At 47.5% G+C, this 17,742-nt stretch overlaps 1 protein-coding gene across 2 annotated transcripts in view; it reads left to right on the top strand.

Moving 5' to 3' along the window:
- Positions 1 to 229: 229 nt before the first annotated feature.
- ttc23 (tetratricopeptide repeat domain 23) overlaps positions 230 to 17,742 on the top strand; it is a 53,369-nt gene continuing 35,856 nt past the window's right edge. The window contains exons 1-5 of one of the 2 annotated variants that reach the window (XM_085972359.1): positions 230 to 509; positions 1,355 to 1,532; positions 5,151 to 5,274; positions 11,205 to 11,361; positions 13,032 to 13,157. In XM_085972359.1, coding sequence (XP_085828485.1) covers positions 418 to 509; positions 1,355 to 1,532; positions 5,151 to 5,274; positions 11,205 to 11,361; positions 13,032 to 13,157 — 677 coding nt within the window. In that variant the 5' untranslated portion in view covers positions 230 to 417. The remainder of the gene's footprint in view (positions 510 to 1,354; positions 1,533 to 5,150; positions 5,275 to 11,204; positions 11,362 to 13,031; positions 13,158 to 17,742) is intronic. The other variant, XM_085972358.1, reaches the window with a different exon arrangement.

Raw genomic sequence — 17,742 nt, 5'->3', positions numbered from 1 at the left:
ACTGTAACCTGGTGTTGTGTGACTTCCCATATTTTACAAGTTTTGGGCTCCACATAGCTCAGCACCTACCTGAGCAGGTAGATGGTCTGAACTTGGTTCACCTGGACCCAGCTAAGCCCCGCCCTCTCCCTGCAGCGATTGGCGCGTTCTCCCGACTGCCCCCGCCCTCTCTGTCTTGTGATTGGTGGGCGCGCGGCGTGATTGACAGCGGCTACCCGGGTTGCCAGGCAATCCGGGCCTAACGCGTTGCTAGGCGCAAGTGAAGCCTGTTGCAGTGGTGTTTGCTTTAGGTTTCTTCAAAAACGTCGTTTGTCCTCAGCTCAGCCTAACAGTTGATATGAAGCCAATGATGTGCATTATGTATAAGCACCACTTTAAAATAATTTAAGGAGTAAGTGATGCACATTTCCTGTTTAAATGACGAACAGTGTAGTGTTAAACCAGGCCCTGGAGGAGGATTTGCAGAGTGAAGCGTCTTCAAGAACATTTTCAGCAGGAGAGGAGACACAGTGAGTTTGAGACATTAAACTGCTCTTTTAGCTCTTGTTTGTGGCAGTTTATATATTTAAAGCCAAAGTTCAGTCCTCCTTAACATTCATTTTATTTAATGCTTTGTTTTTTTTGTAATTTGAAAGAAAAGACTTGCATTTATACAGCGCCTTTCACGACCTCAGGACGTCCCAAAGCCCTTTACAAACAATGAAGTACTTTTTGAAGTGCACTCACTGTTGTAATGTAGGAAACACGACAACCAATTTGCACACAACAAACTCCCACAAACAGCAATGTGATAATGACCAGATCATCTGTTTTTTTTGTTCTGCAGAATGTTTATTTAGGAAAGTAGTTTCAGTTCAGATACTGAGTTTTTCCCCCCTCAAAGCTGTTTGTTGTCAGTGGTTTCCATTTTGACGATTTGTATTTGTTTTTTTATTAAGTTTAAGTGTTTTACATTTATGTCACTTATCACTCTATCAAACAGCAATGTGATGATCAGTTTTAGTGATGTTGGTTAAGTAAAAGATCCCATGGCACTATTTGAAGAAGAGCAGGAGAGTTCTCCCCGGTGTTCTGGCCAATATTTATCACATGATTTTTGCGGGACTTTGTTGTGTGCCAACTGGCTACCGTGTTTACCAAATTGCAAAAGTACTCCATTGGCTGTAAAGCACTTTGGGACGTCCTGAGGTCGTGAAAGGCGCTATGTAAATGCAAATCTTTTTCTTTCTTTGTGAGTCAAACCAATGATGACATATGGGCATAAGTAAGCATAGAGTTAAGCCATGATTTTAAACTGTATCTTTAAGGTCAGTCTTACAGCATTTTAAGTCTAATTCTCATTTCCATCATCCAGATTTAGTGACACTGGCAGAAGTTCGGGAGGCACTGGGACACCCAGCACCCTCAACGGAAGTGCCCGATTCAGGCGGAAGCTTAGAAATGGCATGAGGGAGGCAGCAATCATGATTCTGCCAGAGGAGAAGCTGGCACAAGCGGAACAGAGAGCAAGGATGCATGCTGCCAGTCAAGAGGTAGGATCGAATGAACAGAAATATCACTCGACATCATCTCCATGTTATAAAAAAGATACAGAGGCATTGGCGAAGGTGCAAAAAAGGTTTACAAGGCTGGTACTAGAACGGAGAGGTTATAACTATCAGGAAAGAACGAACAGGCTGGAGTTCTTTTCCCTGGAAAAGAGAAGGCTGAGGGGTGACCTAACAGAGGTCTTTAAGATCATGAAAGGGTTCGTTAGGGTAGACGTAAAGAAAATGTTTCCGCTTGTGGGGGAGACCAAAACTAGGGGCCATGATTATAAGATAGTCACTAATAAATCCAATAGGGAATTCAGGAGGCACTTCTTTACCCAGAGGGAGTGGTGAGAATGTGGGACTTGCTACCACAGGGAGTAGCTGAGGCAAATAGCATTGATGCATTTAAGGGGAGCTAGATAAACACATGAGGGAGAAAGGAATACCTTGGTTGACACGGCCCTCGACCGTGCCCGTTCTATCTCCCGTACTTCTGCCCTCACCCCTGCCCCTCCCTCCCGGAACCACGATAGGGTTCCCCTTGTCCTCACCTTTCACCCCACCAGCCTCCACATTCAACGGATCATCCACCACCATTTCCGCTACCTCCAAAGTGATCCCACCACCAAACGCATCTTCCCCTCCCCTCCCAGCATTCTGTAGGGACCGCTCCCTCCGAGACACCCTAGTCCACTCCTCTATCAACCCCAGCACCCCTTCCCCTTCGCCTGGCACCTTCCCTTGCAAGCGCAGGAGATGTAACACCTGCTCCTATACCTCCCCCCTTCCCACTGTCCAGGGCCCCAAACACCCCTTCCAGGTGAAACAGCGATTTACTTGTACTTCTTGCAATCTAGTATACTGTATTCGCTGCTCACTATGCGGTCTCCTCTACATTGGGGAGACCAAGCGCAGATTGGGTGACCGCTTTGCGGAACACCTCCGTTCAGTCCGTAAGGGTGACCCCGAGCTTCCGGTCGCCTGTCATTTTAATTCACCGCTCCATTCCCACTCGGACCTCACCGTCCTTGGCCTCTTGCATTGTTCCACGGAAGCTCAACGTAAACTCGAGGAACAGCACCTCATCTTCCGATTAGGCACTTTGCAGCCTTCCGGACTCAATATCGAGTTCAACAATTTCAGATCATAACCTCGGCCCCTATTACATTTTTACTTATATTTTTAATCCACCCCTTTGTTTTGGTTTTTCCCTCCCCCACTTTTTTTTTCTCTCTGGCAGCTGTCTCCCATTCTGCCAGAACATTTCACACCTAATCTGAGCCGTCTTTTGTCTCCACTAGTCCTATCACCATCTCGTCTCGTTTTGAATACCTCTTAATGTCTCTCCACTTCTTTTGTTCTCTCCCAGCCCTGCCTTTCGATCTATTTCATTTCCTTTCCAGTTTTGAAAAAGGGTTAGACCCGAAACGTCGACTCTAATTTCTCTCCACGGATGTTGCCTGGCCTGCTGAGTTTTTCCAGCATTTTTTGTTATTTAGAAGGATATGCTGATGGGGTGAGATGAAGAGGGGTGGGAGGAGGCTCGTGTGGAGCATAAACACCGGCATGGACCCGTTGGGCCGAATGGCCTGTTTCTGTGCTGTGCATTCTATGTAATATTTTAGTTTTTATTCTTGCCAGGTTCCTCTGCTTCGCTTCTGGAGGTGTTGGGTTATGGTCTTGCAGCTCCGAGCAACCCCCAATACCTCAGTCAAATGGCCATTCTTCATGTATGGGGGGGACTCTATTTGTTTTTTTGTGTCTGTGTGGCCAGACTGGCGGGCGGGTATTGAAGCCTAGTCTTGAACCCACCACCTTCTGATTCAGAGATGGGAGATGCTACTAATTCATGCTAATTTACCTTGCTTCACTGGGTAACTCCAGCTGCCAATTCTGCCATGGACTACTGGACAGAACGTTGTGTTGAGGTGGAACAGTCCCATTTCCTAAAGGAAAAACCTAAGATCAGAAATTCATTGCCCATCGGTCTCCTTGGCGTTAACTATGGCCTCCAAAGATGCATGAAGATTTGAGTCAAAATCCTTGGAGAGATTCCCCCGAAATCTGCGGAAATCCGCAAAACTTTTTCCACAGCTAATGTTAGTCCATTAGGAGGCGAAGGCCGAGATCAACATAGTGTACACTGCTAGAAGATTGTTACTGCTAGTCTGGGTGTCAGCCGTGTCTCAGTGGGCAGCACTCTCGCCTCTGAGTCCGAAGGTTGTGGGTTCAAGTCCCTGTTGTCCCACATTCACTGTATCTATTGAGCTAGTAATAGTCTTATTAAGTAGTCAGCTCAACAACAGTTCAATAATTATGGTTCTTAGTTCAGAGTGTCAAATGTCGGTCGGACTCAGTAAGTTGCATACATTCAGTACTTTATTGGTTAACAAGTTGTTTGAATAACTTACAAGGAAAATGACACGGGACTCACTTCCCTGTGTGCTAGCTTAAAACAATATTACCCATTTGAAAATTGATCAGCCTTCGCGCTGGTGTCCTACAACAAGTCCCGGACTTGTGGCTCCTCCCTCCTCGAGTGTGATTCCTAGGTTCTCGCTGCTCAACTAGCTCTTGGCTCCCTTCTTTTATATCTATATTTTTACTACCTATATGCCACCCCCCGATAAGACCGTTTGCATAAGGTTGCTCTAATTAGTCATGAGACCTCTTGACAGTTAGCCCACAGCTTCTGTGATCATCACAACAGAATGGTCAAGGCGTGCCGTCTGCAGATTCGGCCATTTTGTCTGAGCTGTGTCCATCCTTAGCCAATCGGTATCCTTGGTCGTTTAGGGAATTCCAAAGGTCCCTTATTATGTGATTTGCGACAGCTCAACCGTTAGACTAGATTGTCACCCTTATCTTGAGTTAATTATTGTCGTAGACTCGATCATCCTGCAAGCTTGTCATCTCTTGCAGGCCTGTTAACTATGTTATTTGAGCAGCCCCAGGCCCCCAGCTTCAGGTTTTTGTTTATTTGAGATCTCACTGTGGCTGCAGTTTTCGCAGTCCTCGACCGTTTTCTAAAGGCACCAGTTCATATTTCTACATCCCACTCCAGAGACTGGAGCACAAAAATACCAGACTGACACCCCCAGTGCCAGTACTGAGGGAGTGTCGGAGGTGCCCTCTCATGGATGAGACGTTAAACCGAGTCCCCGTCTGCCCTCTTGGGTGGATGTAAAAGATCCGGTGTCCTGGACAATAATTATCCATCCAACCTCACCTAAGAAACAGATGATCAGGTCATTATCACATTGCTGTTTGTGGGAGCTTGCTGTGCGCAAATTGTCTGTCGTTTTCCCACATTACAACAGTGACTACACTTTTTAAAAGTATTTCATTGGCTGTAAAGCGCTTTGGGATGTCCCGAGGTCGTGACAGGCGCTATAGAAATGCAAGTTCTTTATTGTGCTCTGCGTGCAGGTTGCGTTGCCACGCTTGCTGACCGCACTTGCAGTGCTGCAGCTAAGTGCACCCCGGACCCCAGCCGAGGACCTCCCGTCTGAAGCGTTTACGCAGTCTTGTGTCGTTTTAGATCCTGACGTGCATTTTTGCGTGTGCTCGGCGTTCCGTCGTTCTTGCCTTGAGTTTGCGGCCATTCTTTCGCTGCAGGACGCGCCCGCCGTCCAGGAACTGATGCGCTGTGTGGCGCTGGCAAGGATCAGTTTCGGGGACTTCCACTGGAAAATGGCACAGGCACATGTCAACCTGGCAGAAGGCTACCTGGAGCTGAAAGGTAGGTGAAGAGCTAGGCAATAGAAAATCTACCGTCCTCGGCATCTCCGTAGCCATGTGCTTCAAAAATATAAAGAAAGATCTTGGCCCAGAAATTCGGGTCGGGGGCTTCCCGCGGGTGCAAGCCCCCGACCTGCACTTACCTAGCGCGCCGGCCGTTGTGCTGTGGGCCCGCGTGGTATTCCGATCCTGGGCCTCCTCCAACTGCCGGCGCGCAGTGCTTGCGTATCCCAGGGGCTCAGTTAGTTCGAAGCGTCCCCTGGGATCACGTGGGCCATGGAGAGCCAATGGTAGCAGGGAATCTCTATTCATAGGTCAAATCTATGAATACAATTCAGCCCCAAAACATCCCTAAAACTTCAAATAATTTTTTTTTAAAGATCACATTTTTAAAATAACTATAAGTTACATAAAATAACTTTTAAACAATTTAAATTTTTGAAAAAATTAATTATAGTTTCTAACAGGGCTAAAAATAAACTTAGCTTTCTTTAATGTATTTAAAAATAATAAACCTGTGGAAAAAATGTTTTAATTTAACTTAATTCACCACTTACCTTGTTAAAAGCAGGCCTTGCGACTGCTTTTTAAAAGTGTAACTGCTGGAGACTTACCCTCTCGGAGAAACCTGCAAAAAAAAACGGGAGTTCCAGGCGTACACGCTGCCTCTCCGGCGCACGCGTTCGACCTGTGAACCCCTTCCTTTAAGGGAACGGAAGTTCTGGTTTCCCGCGCATGCGCAGTGCATGCACGAAACCGGCACTTTCGTTAGGTCTACGCGTGAGTACCCAGTGCGTACTCACCCGTGGGGACCCGAATTTCTGGGCCCTTATATTTATATTGTGCCTTTCATGACCTCCGGGTACCCCAAAGTGCTTTACAGCCAATGTAGGACTTTTGGAGGGTCCTGAGGGTCATGAAAGGCACTATATAAATCTTCCTTTCAGGCCAGTGGAATCTTGGCTTTTATTGCAAGGGGAATGGAGTATAAAAGCAGGGAAGTCTTGCTTCAGCTATACAGGGTACTGGTGAGGCCACACCTGGAATACTGCATACAGTTTTGGTTTCCATATTTAAGAAAAGATATACTTGCTCTCGAGGCAGTTCAGAGAAGGTTCACTCGGTTGATTCCGGAGATGAGGGGGTTGACTTTTGAGGAAAGGTTGAGTAGGTTGGGCCTCTACTCATTGGAATTCAGAAGAATGAGAGGCGATCTTATCGAAACATATAAGATTGTGAGGGGGCTTGATCGGGTGGATGCGGTGAGGATGTTTCCACTGATGGGTGAGACTAGAACTAGGGGGCATAATCTTAGAGTAAGGGGCTGCCCTTTCAAAACTGAGATGAGAAACTTCTTCACTCAGAGGGTAGTAAATCTATGGAATTTGCTACCCCAGAGAGCTGTGGAAGCTGCGACATTAAATACATTTAAAATGGAGAGACAGTTTCCTAGCAGATAAGGGAATTAGGGGTTACGGGGAGCGGGCAGGGAAGTGGACGTGAGTCTAGGTTTGGGTCAGCCATGATCCTATTGAATGGCGGAGCAGGCCCGAGGGGCCGTATGGCCTACTCCTGCTCCTATTTCTTATGTTCTTATGTACCCCATTGCTCCCCCTCAGTAAAGCACGCTGATGGGATCCTTCTTACGCGCAATGTTAGTGTTTATTGCCAATTTACAACGAGTGTGCCAAGACGATACTTAAGCCAGTGCGGCAATGCTTGTACGCATTCCCTGCAGCCTCCTGTTTCCCTCCCTCACTTCCCATGTAAGAGAGACAGGAGGTTGAGTGAACTCTGCTGGGAATTGAGCTTGCCCATTTTTGTGTGTGTGGATTTCGAGTGAGGCCAAGAGAAGGCTCAGCCGTGTTGTCCTCCCAAAGTTGAATAGCCCGCTAACACTGTCAAGGCTCACATAGGAAGCACAGACACGGGTGAGGTCCCAGAGTGTTACTGCCACCCCTGCAATGATACTCCAACGTGAGTCGATGCCCAATGTTAAATGTTCCGTGTGTGGGGGGGAAAATAAAACCACTTTGTGAACAAACGTGATGTTTCTATAACCCTTTATTACTTTCCTGAAGCAAATCGTTGCCTCCAATTCCCGATCAACGAGCAGTCCACCTTCTAATTATAAAATGTGACGGTGAGAATGTTTTCGAGAAGTGTGTGGTGGACCCTTGCTAGCCTTCTGACAGCCAGCAGGGGGCAAGGGAGCGCAACCCAAGCTGCTGCCAGCAGCTCTGCATTTTACCCAGTCCAGAACAGGCAGCTCTTATCTAGCGGAGCATTTCACTGTGGGGGTTTGCTGTACGGTGAACAGTTTGGGATGGGGGTGGGGAAGTGGGTGCAAAGGGTTAACCCCTTTCACCTGCGCAAGTCTTTAAATGGATTTGAAACCTATTTTGGTCTCCTTTTTTAAGGAAGGATATACAGGTAGACTATCCTTTATCCTAACTTCCGAATACCGAAAACCTCTAAAAACCGAAAGTTTTTTCGTTCAGCGTAAGTCGTGTGCACGACATGACCAGCGTGGCGCACGACTTACGCTGAGCAGGGCAGAGGGCCACAGAGTTCTCTCCTGGGTAGGAGATTGCAGGCCGAGCCGGGCAGTGTGAACCCAACAATACAGCGGCCCGTCCGATATTCTTTTCTTGCCCCCCGCCACCCGACCCGACCCCCAACCCGTCCGATATTCTTTTCTCTCCCACCGCCCCCCCCCCCCCCCCCCACCCCGACCCGACCCGAACCGCGGCCCGTCCGATATTCTTTTCTCCGCCCGACCCCCGACCTGATTTGCGGGCCAGCTTAGTAGGAGTCAGCCGATATCCGGCTTTCCAGAGAAGCAGGAAGGGGAATGAGACACGGAACAGTCGCAAGAGGTAGCCTGAACTTTTAAAAATTTATATTAAATACAAATTTCCCAGTCTTATAATAATACCTTCTGAAATCCGAAAAATTCCGAAAACCGAAACTCCGCTGGTCCCAAGGCTTTCGGATAAGGGATAGTGTACCTGTACTTGCCTTGGAGGCAGTGCAACAAAGGTTCACTAGATTGATTCCTGGGGTGAGAGGGCTGTCCTATGAGGAGAGATTGAGTAGATTGGGCCGATACACTCTGGAGTTTAGAAGAATGAGAGGTGATCTCATTGAAACATACAAGATTCTGAGAGGGATTGACAGGGTAGATGCTGAGAGGTTGTTTCCCCTGGCTGGAGAGTCTAGAACTAGGGGGCATAGGGGGAAAAGTTCAGTATTGCCCCATTTGGGTGCCATGATTGGCCGTGCGTAAAGTTTAGCACCTGGCGGTAATTATCGCCTCCGACAGCAAACTTGGCTTTTATCGCCCCTGGAGGTGATTGGAGCGCTAAATCAGGCGCTTCACACCTGTCTTAAGGCGCAAAGGCCGAGGAGCGAGGTGCTACCCCAGAGCGCTGGTGATGCAAGGAAGGGCAAATCAAAATAAACCTGCAAAGTGCTGCTCAGTACTCAAAACTCCTTCACACAGCGTGGAAAAATGTCACCAACAAAAAAAGGCAGGAAGCGGTCGTCTTTAAATAGCGCTCCCCCAGTCCCTTTCTGACTGCAAAATGCTCCCCTCAACCTGTCGTTGCGAGCGGCAGACAGTAAAGCAGGGGGCGCCGCTCAATATCCGGTCCGGGGCGCTACCGGGGCATTGCGCACTCGACTGACGTCACGATCTGCCGGCGCAGGAGATGGTGGCGGTAGTGTTTAGTGCCGCCGCAAAATGTCTAGTTAATTTCACGAGCGGTGCAAGCATCGCCGCGCCCGGGCGCTAGTTGCTTTGCGCCCCATTAGCGCCCTCTTAAGGCGCTAACGGGAGGCGCAAACAACTGAATTTTTCCCCCATAGTCTCAGGATAAGGGGTCGGCCATTTAGGACTGAGATGAGGAGAAATTTCTTCACTCAGGGTTGTGAATCTTTGGAATTCTCTACCACAGAGGCCTGTGGATGCTGAATCGTTGAGTATATTCAAGGTTGAGATCGATAGAATTTTTTGGACTCTAGGGGAATCAAGGGATCGGGCGGGATAGTGGAGTTGAGGTCAAAGATCAGCCATGATCTTATTGAATGGCGGAGCAGGTCCCCAGTTCAATTCCCGGCCTGTGCGGAACTAGCTGACCTCAGTCGGGTGGCAGAATCGGCTACAGCAGCCTTGGGCTGGGGCTGAGGAAGAAATCAGCTAAAGTTTCCTGCTTCTCCTCGCTATCTGGTGAACGCCCCCCCCCCCCAGCCAACTTTCCCAACAATGTGCGTGCGGTCTACAAGGTTGGGCTCTGTTGTGATGCTCAGCACGGTTGAATAGCCTGCTAGATACTCACTGCCTAGTTTTGTGCAGGAAGAATGAAAGCTTGGGCTGCTGCCATATTTGGATCTGTACCCCAGCAGGTGAGGAGGAAGGGAGAAGAATGGGGCGGGGGGTGGAATGTAAAATAATGAAAGGTTAGCTATTTTAAAATGTTACGGAACAACATGTCCACAGATCCCTGAAGGTAGCAGGACAGGTAGATAAGGTGGTGAAGAAGGCGTACGGAATACTTTCCTTTATTAGCCGAGACATAGAATATATGTCGGGTGAGAACAGAACTAGAGGACATAATTTAAGGATAAGGGCTAAACCATTTAGGACAGAGATGAGGGGGAATTTCTTCACTCAGAGAGTGGTGAACCTGTGGAACTCATTGCCACAGAGGGCAGTGTACGCCAGCTCATTAAATATATTTAAGAGGGAATTAGATATATTTCTACGGGCAAAAGGGGTTAAGGGTTACGGAGAGAAGGCGGGGACGGGATACTGAATTAAAGGATCAGCCATGATCTCATTAAATGGCGGAGCAGGCACGAAGGGCCGAATGGCCTACTCCTGCTCCTATCTTCTATGTATCTATATGTATCTATAAGAGCAGGGAGGTTCTGCTTGAACTGTATAAAACACTAGGTTAGGCCGCAGCTAGAGTACTGCGTACAGTTCTGGTCACCACATTACAGGAAGGATGTGATCGCATTGGAGAGGAGTGCAGAGGAGATTTACCAGGATGTTGCCAGGACTGGAGAATTTTAGCTATGAGGAAAGGTCGGACAGGCTGGGGTTGTTTTCTTTGGAACAGAGGAGACCGAGGAGAGATTTAACTGAGGTGTATAAAATTATGAGGGGCCTAGGTAGAGTGGATAGGAAGAACCTATTTCCCTTAGCAGAGTGGTCAATAACCAGGGGGCAGAGATTTAAAGTAATTGGTAGAAGGATTAGAGGGGAGTTGAGGAGAACTTTCTTCACCCAGAGGGTGGTGGGGGTCTGGAACTCACTGCCTGAAAGGGTGGTAGAGGCAGAAACCCTCATCACATTTAAAAAGTACTTGGATATGCACTCGAAGTGCCGTAACCTACAGGGCTACGGACCAAGTGCTGGGAAGTGGGATTAGGCTGGAGAGCTCTGATATACCTATCAATTCGTCCAATAAAAAGCGACGAGTTAGGAACGTAACTAAAGGTTTTTATTGACTAAATAACAGAGCCCACCCTCGTGGGTGATCGGGTCCAACAAGGAGGAATACCAGCCAGTCGACTACCTTTATACCTGGGCAGGTAGGTGGAGCCATGGGCGGAGTCGGAGGTGGTCAGCCCAGGTATAACAGCGCGACAAGAGGCGACCTCGTATAGTGATACAACAGTGAGAACAGTGATAACAATACAACAGTGATAACTATAGAGTAACTATAGTGAACGATAAAAGTGGTTTACCACAAGCTCTTTGTCGGCCGGCACGGACACGATGGGCCGAGTGGCCTCCTCCTGTGGTGTAAATTTCTGTGATTAACCAACAAGTATTAAAAGTAATGCGGCAGCAGTAATAAACTGCACTAAGGAGCAACGGTTGCTCCTATCATTCTCTCACCTGCAGCACTGCTCCCACAGGACAGGCTCTGCAAGCGAAGCAACACTGTGAAAAGGCCAAAGAGATCATGTACGCCAACACTCAACATCCAGCATCTGAGGAGGAGAGGAAAGATATCCTCAGATGTTTGATTGCCATGTTCCTCACGCTGGGCAAAGCACTGACGGGACTTCAGAAATATCCTTTTACGATGCTGATTACACTTCGCAGAGATACAGTATACGGCTAGGATTTGAGAGAAGCAGCCTCGGTATTGGCGAAAACTTAGCCGATGCTACGTCACAGCTTGAGGGTCCTGCGTTTGAAATTGGTGCCTTGCATTTTGCCCAGTGTGTACTGTTGGTCCGTTCCATCGAAACAAATGGAATTGCCACCTGTGCTCCTTTTCTCAATTCCCCTTCACCTGAGCATTTATATAGGGCCACTCTTGACTTCCGGGCGTCCCTTAAGAGCTTAACAGCCAATGAAGTACTTTTGAAGTGTAGTCACTGTTGTAACATAGGGAAACGCAGCAGCCAGTCTGCGCACAGCAAGCTCCCACAAACCGCAATGAGACAAAAGTTTATCTGTTTCAATGATTTGGCCGAGGATAATTATTGGTTAGGACACCAGGAGAACATAAATTTAAAACGGAGATAGACAGTTTCCTAACTGATAAGGGAATACGGGGAGCGGGCAGGGAAGTGGACGTGAGTCTAGGTTCGGATCAGCCATGATCCTATTGAATGGCGGAGCAGGCCCGAGGGGCCGTATGGCCTACTCCTGCTCCTACTTCTTATGTTCCTATGTTCTTATAGGATTATATAGGATGTATGGCACAGAAACAGGCCATTCGGCCCAACCAGTCCATGCCATGGCGGTTATGCTCCACTCGAGCCTCCTCCCATTTTCCCTCATCTGACTCTATCAGCATAACCCGCTGTTCCTTTCTCCCTCAAACGCTTGTCTAGCCTCCCCTTAAATGCATCCTCCCAAGAGAAGTGCCGCGGGATCTTTTGCGCCCACCTGCGGTTTAACGTACTGGCACTGGGAGTGTCAGCCAAGATTTTGCGCTCAAGTCTCTGGAGTGGGACTGTGAACCTACAACCTTCTGACCCCGAGGCCAGAGTCCTGCCCACTGAGCCACGGCTGACACTTTAATTCATTTAAACTGCCGAAACGCCTCAACAAAAAATACCAGAGAATACCCATTTTTCTCACCCTAACAATATTGAATCCTTAAGAATCGCACATTCCGAAGCCGCACATTCCTCCAATTTTGTTAGTCGACTGTTTACTACAGAGGAAAACGGGCATTCTCTTATTTTTTAGTTCAAAGACATATTCCTCCTTCAAGTAATGGCGAGACCTCGAGCAGCAGATTGCTTGGACTCCCAACTGGAGGGCGGCCATCTTCAAATCCTAACCCCTCGCAGCAGGTCCCGGCAGCAGCGTCAAACCAGTGGAAAAGGCAGATGGGACCTCTAGCTTTTAAAGCCCAATCCCAGTACCCTCCCTTCTGACAATGCTATTGGATTATGCACTCCCGTGCTAGTGTGAGACTCAAGCCCACTACGTTTTTGGACAGTTATTGTAGAAGTAAGGATTTGTCCCAAGTTACACTTTTGGACACCGAGGGATATGGGGGATCGGGTGGCAATAAATGCAAGGCTTTTTTTTTTTGCGGGTGAACAATCAGTCTTTCAACAACTCCACACCCTTCCAACAACTTTCCCTTTACACAATTATTAGTGCATAGCCGAGAGAGAATGACTCGAGGGGACCCTATGGCCCACTTCTATTTCTTATGTTCTTAAACGGAGATGTGCCTCCCTGCACGCAGATTGCTTTTCCTTAACTCTGCTCACCCTGAAGGAGGCCGAGCAGAGTTTGCTTAAGTCGGAGAAGGTTGCAGATGAGCTTGGACAGGCCGAGGGAGTGGCACAAGAAGAGATCAGACAAGCGGACGCCAAAATAACTTTGTCCCTGGGAAGGTAAACAGTAACATTTGGAAACCCCTTTGTTAATGTGGCTTAATGTAGACATTTTTGTAAAATGAAACGCATTCAAATATCTGTTTCATAGGCCAGCCACGTTCTAAAAGGATTGTGATGCTCAAGTCGCAATAAAGGGATATCTTTGAACTAAGCCTTTCATGACCACCAGACGTCTCAAAGCGCTTTACAGCCAATGTATTACTTTTTTGGAGTGTAGTCACTGTTGTAATGTGGGAAACGCGGCAGCCAATTTGCGCACAGCAAGCTCCCACATACAGCAATGTGATGGTGACCAGATCATCAGTTTTTGTTATATTGACTGAGGGACAAATATTGTCCCAGGACACTGGGGATAACTCCCCTGCTCCTCTTCGAAATAGTGCCGTGGGATCTTTTACGTCCACCTGAGAGAGCAGACGGGGCCTCGGTTTAACGTCTCATCCGAAAGGAGCTCTCCTAATGAGCTTTTGGGTAAAAAAAAGAAAGACTTGCATTTCTATAGCGCCTTTCACGACCTCAGGATGTCTCAAATCGCTTTACAGCCAATTAAGTACTTTTGAAGTGTGGTCACTGTTGTAATGTAGGAAACGCGGCAGCTAATTTACGCACCGCAAGCTCCCACAAACAGCAATGTGATAATGACCAGGTATTCTGGGTTTTTTTTAGTTGAAGTTTAGTAAAGACACTACTGTGTAGTACTAAACCCTACAGATCACAAAAGTGATGGCCAGTCTGTGCTGGGTGAGCTGAATTCAGCTGGGATAGGGGGCCGGAGTGCTACAATTGGTCTTGATGCACCTTTAGTTTTTATTATTCATTCTCAGGATGTGGGCATCGCTAATACAACTGAGTGAATTGCTAGGTTAATTTGGAACGTGGGGGTGGGACTGGAGTCACGTATAGGCCGGACCAGGTAAGGACAGCAGGTTTCCTCCCCAAAAGGACATTACAGGAAACTTTCGATTAACCGGCCCCTAAATAACCGGAAATCTCAGTTAACCGGCAAAATTCAGGAGTAGGTTCAGGTAACTTTTATTACTTGCCTTTTTCCATGTGTTGCTGTGCAAGGGTGTGGCTGCAGCTGTTGCTAAGCTACAGAGACGCTTGGAACTTGTGGCCATTGTTTTGAACCTGTTGCTAAGCAACAGGGTTTGTTGCTTTTATACGGAGCTGTCAGCTCTCCCTATCTTTTACTACAGCGTTCGGTTATCCGGAATTTTTGATGAACTGGCACCACGTCGGTCCCGTCCGTGCCGGATAAAAGAAAGTTTCCTGTAGTTGGGTTTTTACGACAATCCGACCTCTGTTTATTTCTAGATTTCTTATTCTTTGAAACTGAATTCAAATTCTCAAACTGCCCATGGTGGGATTTGAACTCTCGTTCTCTGGGTTACTGGCCCAGTAACATAACCACTACGCTACCGTGCCTACTGATCAGTGTACACCCATGTGGATTGGAGCTGGAGCAGGAGCAGGAGCGGGAACCCAGGCCTGTGGGCGTTGGGGCTAATTTTAGCGACCGACAACTGCTGTCTCGACTGAGGCCACCTGACTCCGCACAGACCAAGGCTGGGCTGTGGTGCCCTCCTAAGTCGCACAGTCTGCCGCCCTCGCTGTCCTGGCTCCCTTGCAGCTGCTTGGGCTGTTGCCACTCTTGGGACAGTGAACCAACTAAAGTCAACGCCTTCAGGAGAGGTAGAGGGGAAATTGGGGAGGAAAAAAAATATTTAAGAGGGTTTTTCTACAAACCTAACAAACAAACTTTTTCATTCCTGATTCAGCAACTTTGTTCAGTTGGATTCAAGAACAACCGAACAGTGAGTGACCTTCAGAATTGGTGTTGGGATATTAGATACAGTAACCGATATCGCCATAAACATAAGACGTCGTGATAGATTGGTGTTCACCCAGCCCCAACTTGGTTGGTCCCGCGTGTTGTCTTCATCACAACAACTTTGCTTTAATTTTAGTCCTGCTTTCTGCACAAGGGAGGGACTCAGTAAATGTCATGAAAATAAAAGTTATTTTTAAAGTAGCAAAGAGGAGGCGGGGTCACAGTTTAACGCTAAAATGCGTCAAGTTGTATATTTTAATGATATAACCTCATTTAAAATGTTGTCAGGAGAAGTTTAAGGGGAGATTTAATAGAAATGCTCAAAGTTATGAGGGGTTTTGATAGAGTAGATAGGGAGAAACTGCTTCCAGTGGCAGGAGGGTCGGTAACCGGAGGACACAGATTGAAGACAATTGGCAAAAGACCCAGAGGGGAGTTGAGGAGAATTTTTTTTACGCAGCGAGTTGTTATGATCTGGAATACACTGCCTGAAAGGGCGGTGGGAGCAGGTTCCGAAAGAGAATTTGATATAGAATCATAGAATAGTACAGCACAGAAGGAGGCCATTCGGCCCATCGAGTCTGCGCTGGCTCTGTCGAAGAGCAATCCAGTTAGTCCCACTCCCCCGCGCTTTACCCATAGCCCCTGCAATTTTTTTCTCCTTCAAATATTTATCCATTTCTACGGGGAAAGGGCAAGGGGAGTGGGGCTAGCTGAGAGTCGGCACAGGCTCGACGGGCCGAATGACCTCCTTCCGTACTGTAACCATTCTATGATTCTAATTCCCTATTGAAGGCTACTATTGAATCTGTTTCCACCACCCCATCATTCCAAATCCTAACCCCCTCACTGCGTAAAAAAGTTTTTCCTCATGTCGCCTCTGGTTCTTTTGCCAATCGCCTTAAATCTGTGCCCTCTGGTTATCGGCCCTTCAGCCACTGGAATCAGTTTCTCTCTATTTACTCTGTCCAAACCCTTCATGATTTTAAACGCCTCTATCAATATATACTTGAAAAGTAAAACTTTGCAGGGCTGCGGGGAAAGAGCCAGGGAGTGGGACCAATTGGATTGCTCTTTCAAAGAGCTGGCACAGGCTCGATGGGCCGAATGGCCTCCTTCTGGGCTGTATGATTCTGTGATTCTATTATATGAAGTGGGCCCTTCTAGCGGTGCCAATACAAGGAGCTAAGTTTAACGTGCACATATCAAACATTTTAGAAGAACTCCCTTGGTGGCTGTCAGTAAACTCTGTGTAACTGAGCCAAGGAAACCAGAAGGTCTTGGGTTAGATTCCTAGTCTGTGCTCGAGTTACCTGATTGTACGTGCGGGGTAGAGGTACCGGGTGCTACAAGTTGGCCTCAGCACCCTGAGACAATGAGAACTCGTGGAAATTAACCTCCCAAATACTGTCAGAAATCCCAGGAAGCCACTAATAACGCAATTTCCCCCATTGAGTCATTGTAATTGAGTAGGCCTGATAATAAACTCTTTTAACCGGCACCTAAATAACCGGAAATCTCTGTTAACCGGCAAAATTCCAGAGTAGGTTCAGGTAAGTTTTACTTCATATTAGTGGCAGTTCCTGGATCTGTGGCTGTGTAACTGGGGTTCGTGCACTTGTTGCTAAGCAACAGGGACGCTTGGTCTGTGGCTGGAGTTCCTGCACATGTTGCTAAGCAACAGGGAAGCCTGGATTTGTTGCTGTGTATGGAGCTCTCGTACCTTTTAAACTATACCTCTCTGTAATCCGGACTTGTTGATAAACCGGCACCACGCCGGTCCCGTGGGTGCCGGATAATAAAGAGTTTCCTGTAGTGCATTGCATGCCATAGCGCTCCCATTCTCACTAAACAGCATAGCCTCTGACTCACTGCTCAAAGTCTGCACTAACCCACCCAGAAGTCATTCCGTGTGTTGACCATTCTTTGCGTGGACATGATCTTCCTGCCTTTTGTCAGTTTGAGCCTATCTCCTACTTTCGAGGTTTATCTCAAAGTAGCGCTCCACTTTTCTGTGGTGTTTAAACCAGAATTCCTCGCTTCCAGATTGCAAATGGTGCAAAAAAAAAGGTTTATTCTCTTAGCACGCAGCCAGAGGGAGCTGTGTCTAACTCCTGCGCACTGGGCATCCATCCCAGAAGACATGTAAGCGCATGCCATGTTTGGGTTTCCTAGCAACCAGGGCTGCAAACATTTCTCCATGTGGAAATTGCATTTACTGTAAAGTGTAACGTTAGAATGCTGGTGGCAGGCGGCAGTGAGTTTTCACCTCTAAGGTTTCACCAACAATAGTTCAAATGCATCCGATCTCAAATAGACAACTGTGGCTGAAGTTTCCCTTGCCCTCCGACCCCGAGTGTGAGGCATAGGGAGAGCTGGCGAACTAACCGTCGTGCAAGATCAGGTGGCACATATTTAGCGCGTTATTTGACGTTATTTTGGAAGATGTGTAGTGTCACACAACTTAAATAGATGCTTTCACCCACAGAGGTAATGAGAAACTAACACTGTGCAATGTTTCTGTTCAGGAGTCAAGGAACAAAGAATTTCACCAGTTACTTGAACTAGTTCTGTACAAACTACAGTACCAATGAGAATTCTTAAATAAATAATACTGGCACCCCATTCCCCACCTTAAACATTCACTCCCTCCACCACCGGCGCACCGTGGCTGCAGTGTGTATCATCTACAAGATGCATTGCAGCAACTCGCCAAGGCTTCTTCGACAGCACCTTCCAAACCCGCAA

The sequence above is a fragment of the Somniosus microcephalus genome, chromosome 32, assembly GCF_052327205.1.
Source record: "Somniosus microcephalus isolate GS21.2 chromosome 32, FLI_Smic_1.0, whole genome shotgun sequence".
NCBI lineage: Eukaryota > Metazoa > Chordata > Chondrichthyes > Squaliformes > Somniosidae > Somniosus > Somniosus microcephalus.
Note: the sequence above shows the minus strand (reverse complement) of the source record. Positions and strands in the feature narration are given on the sequence as shown.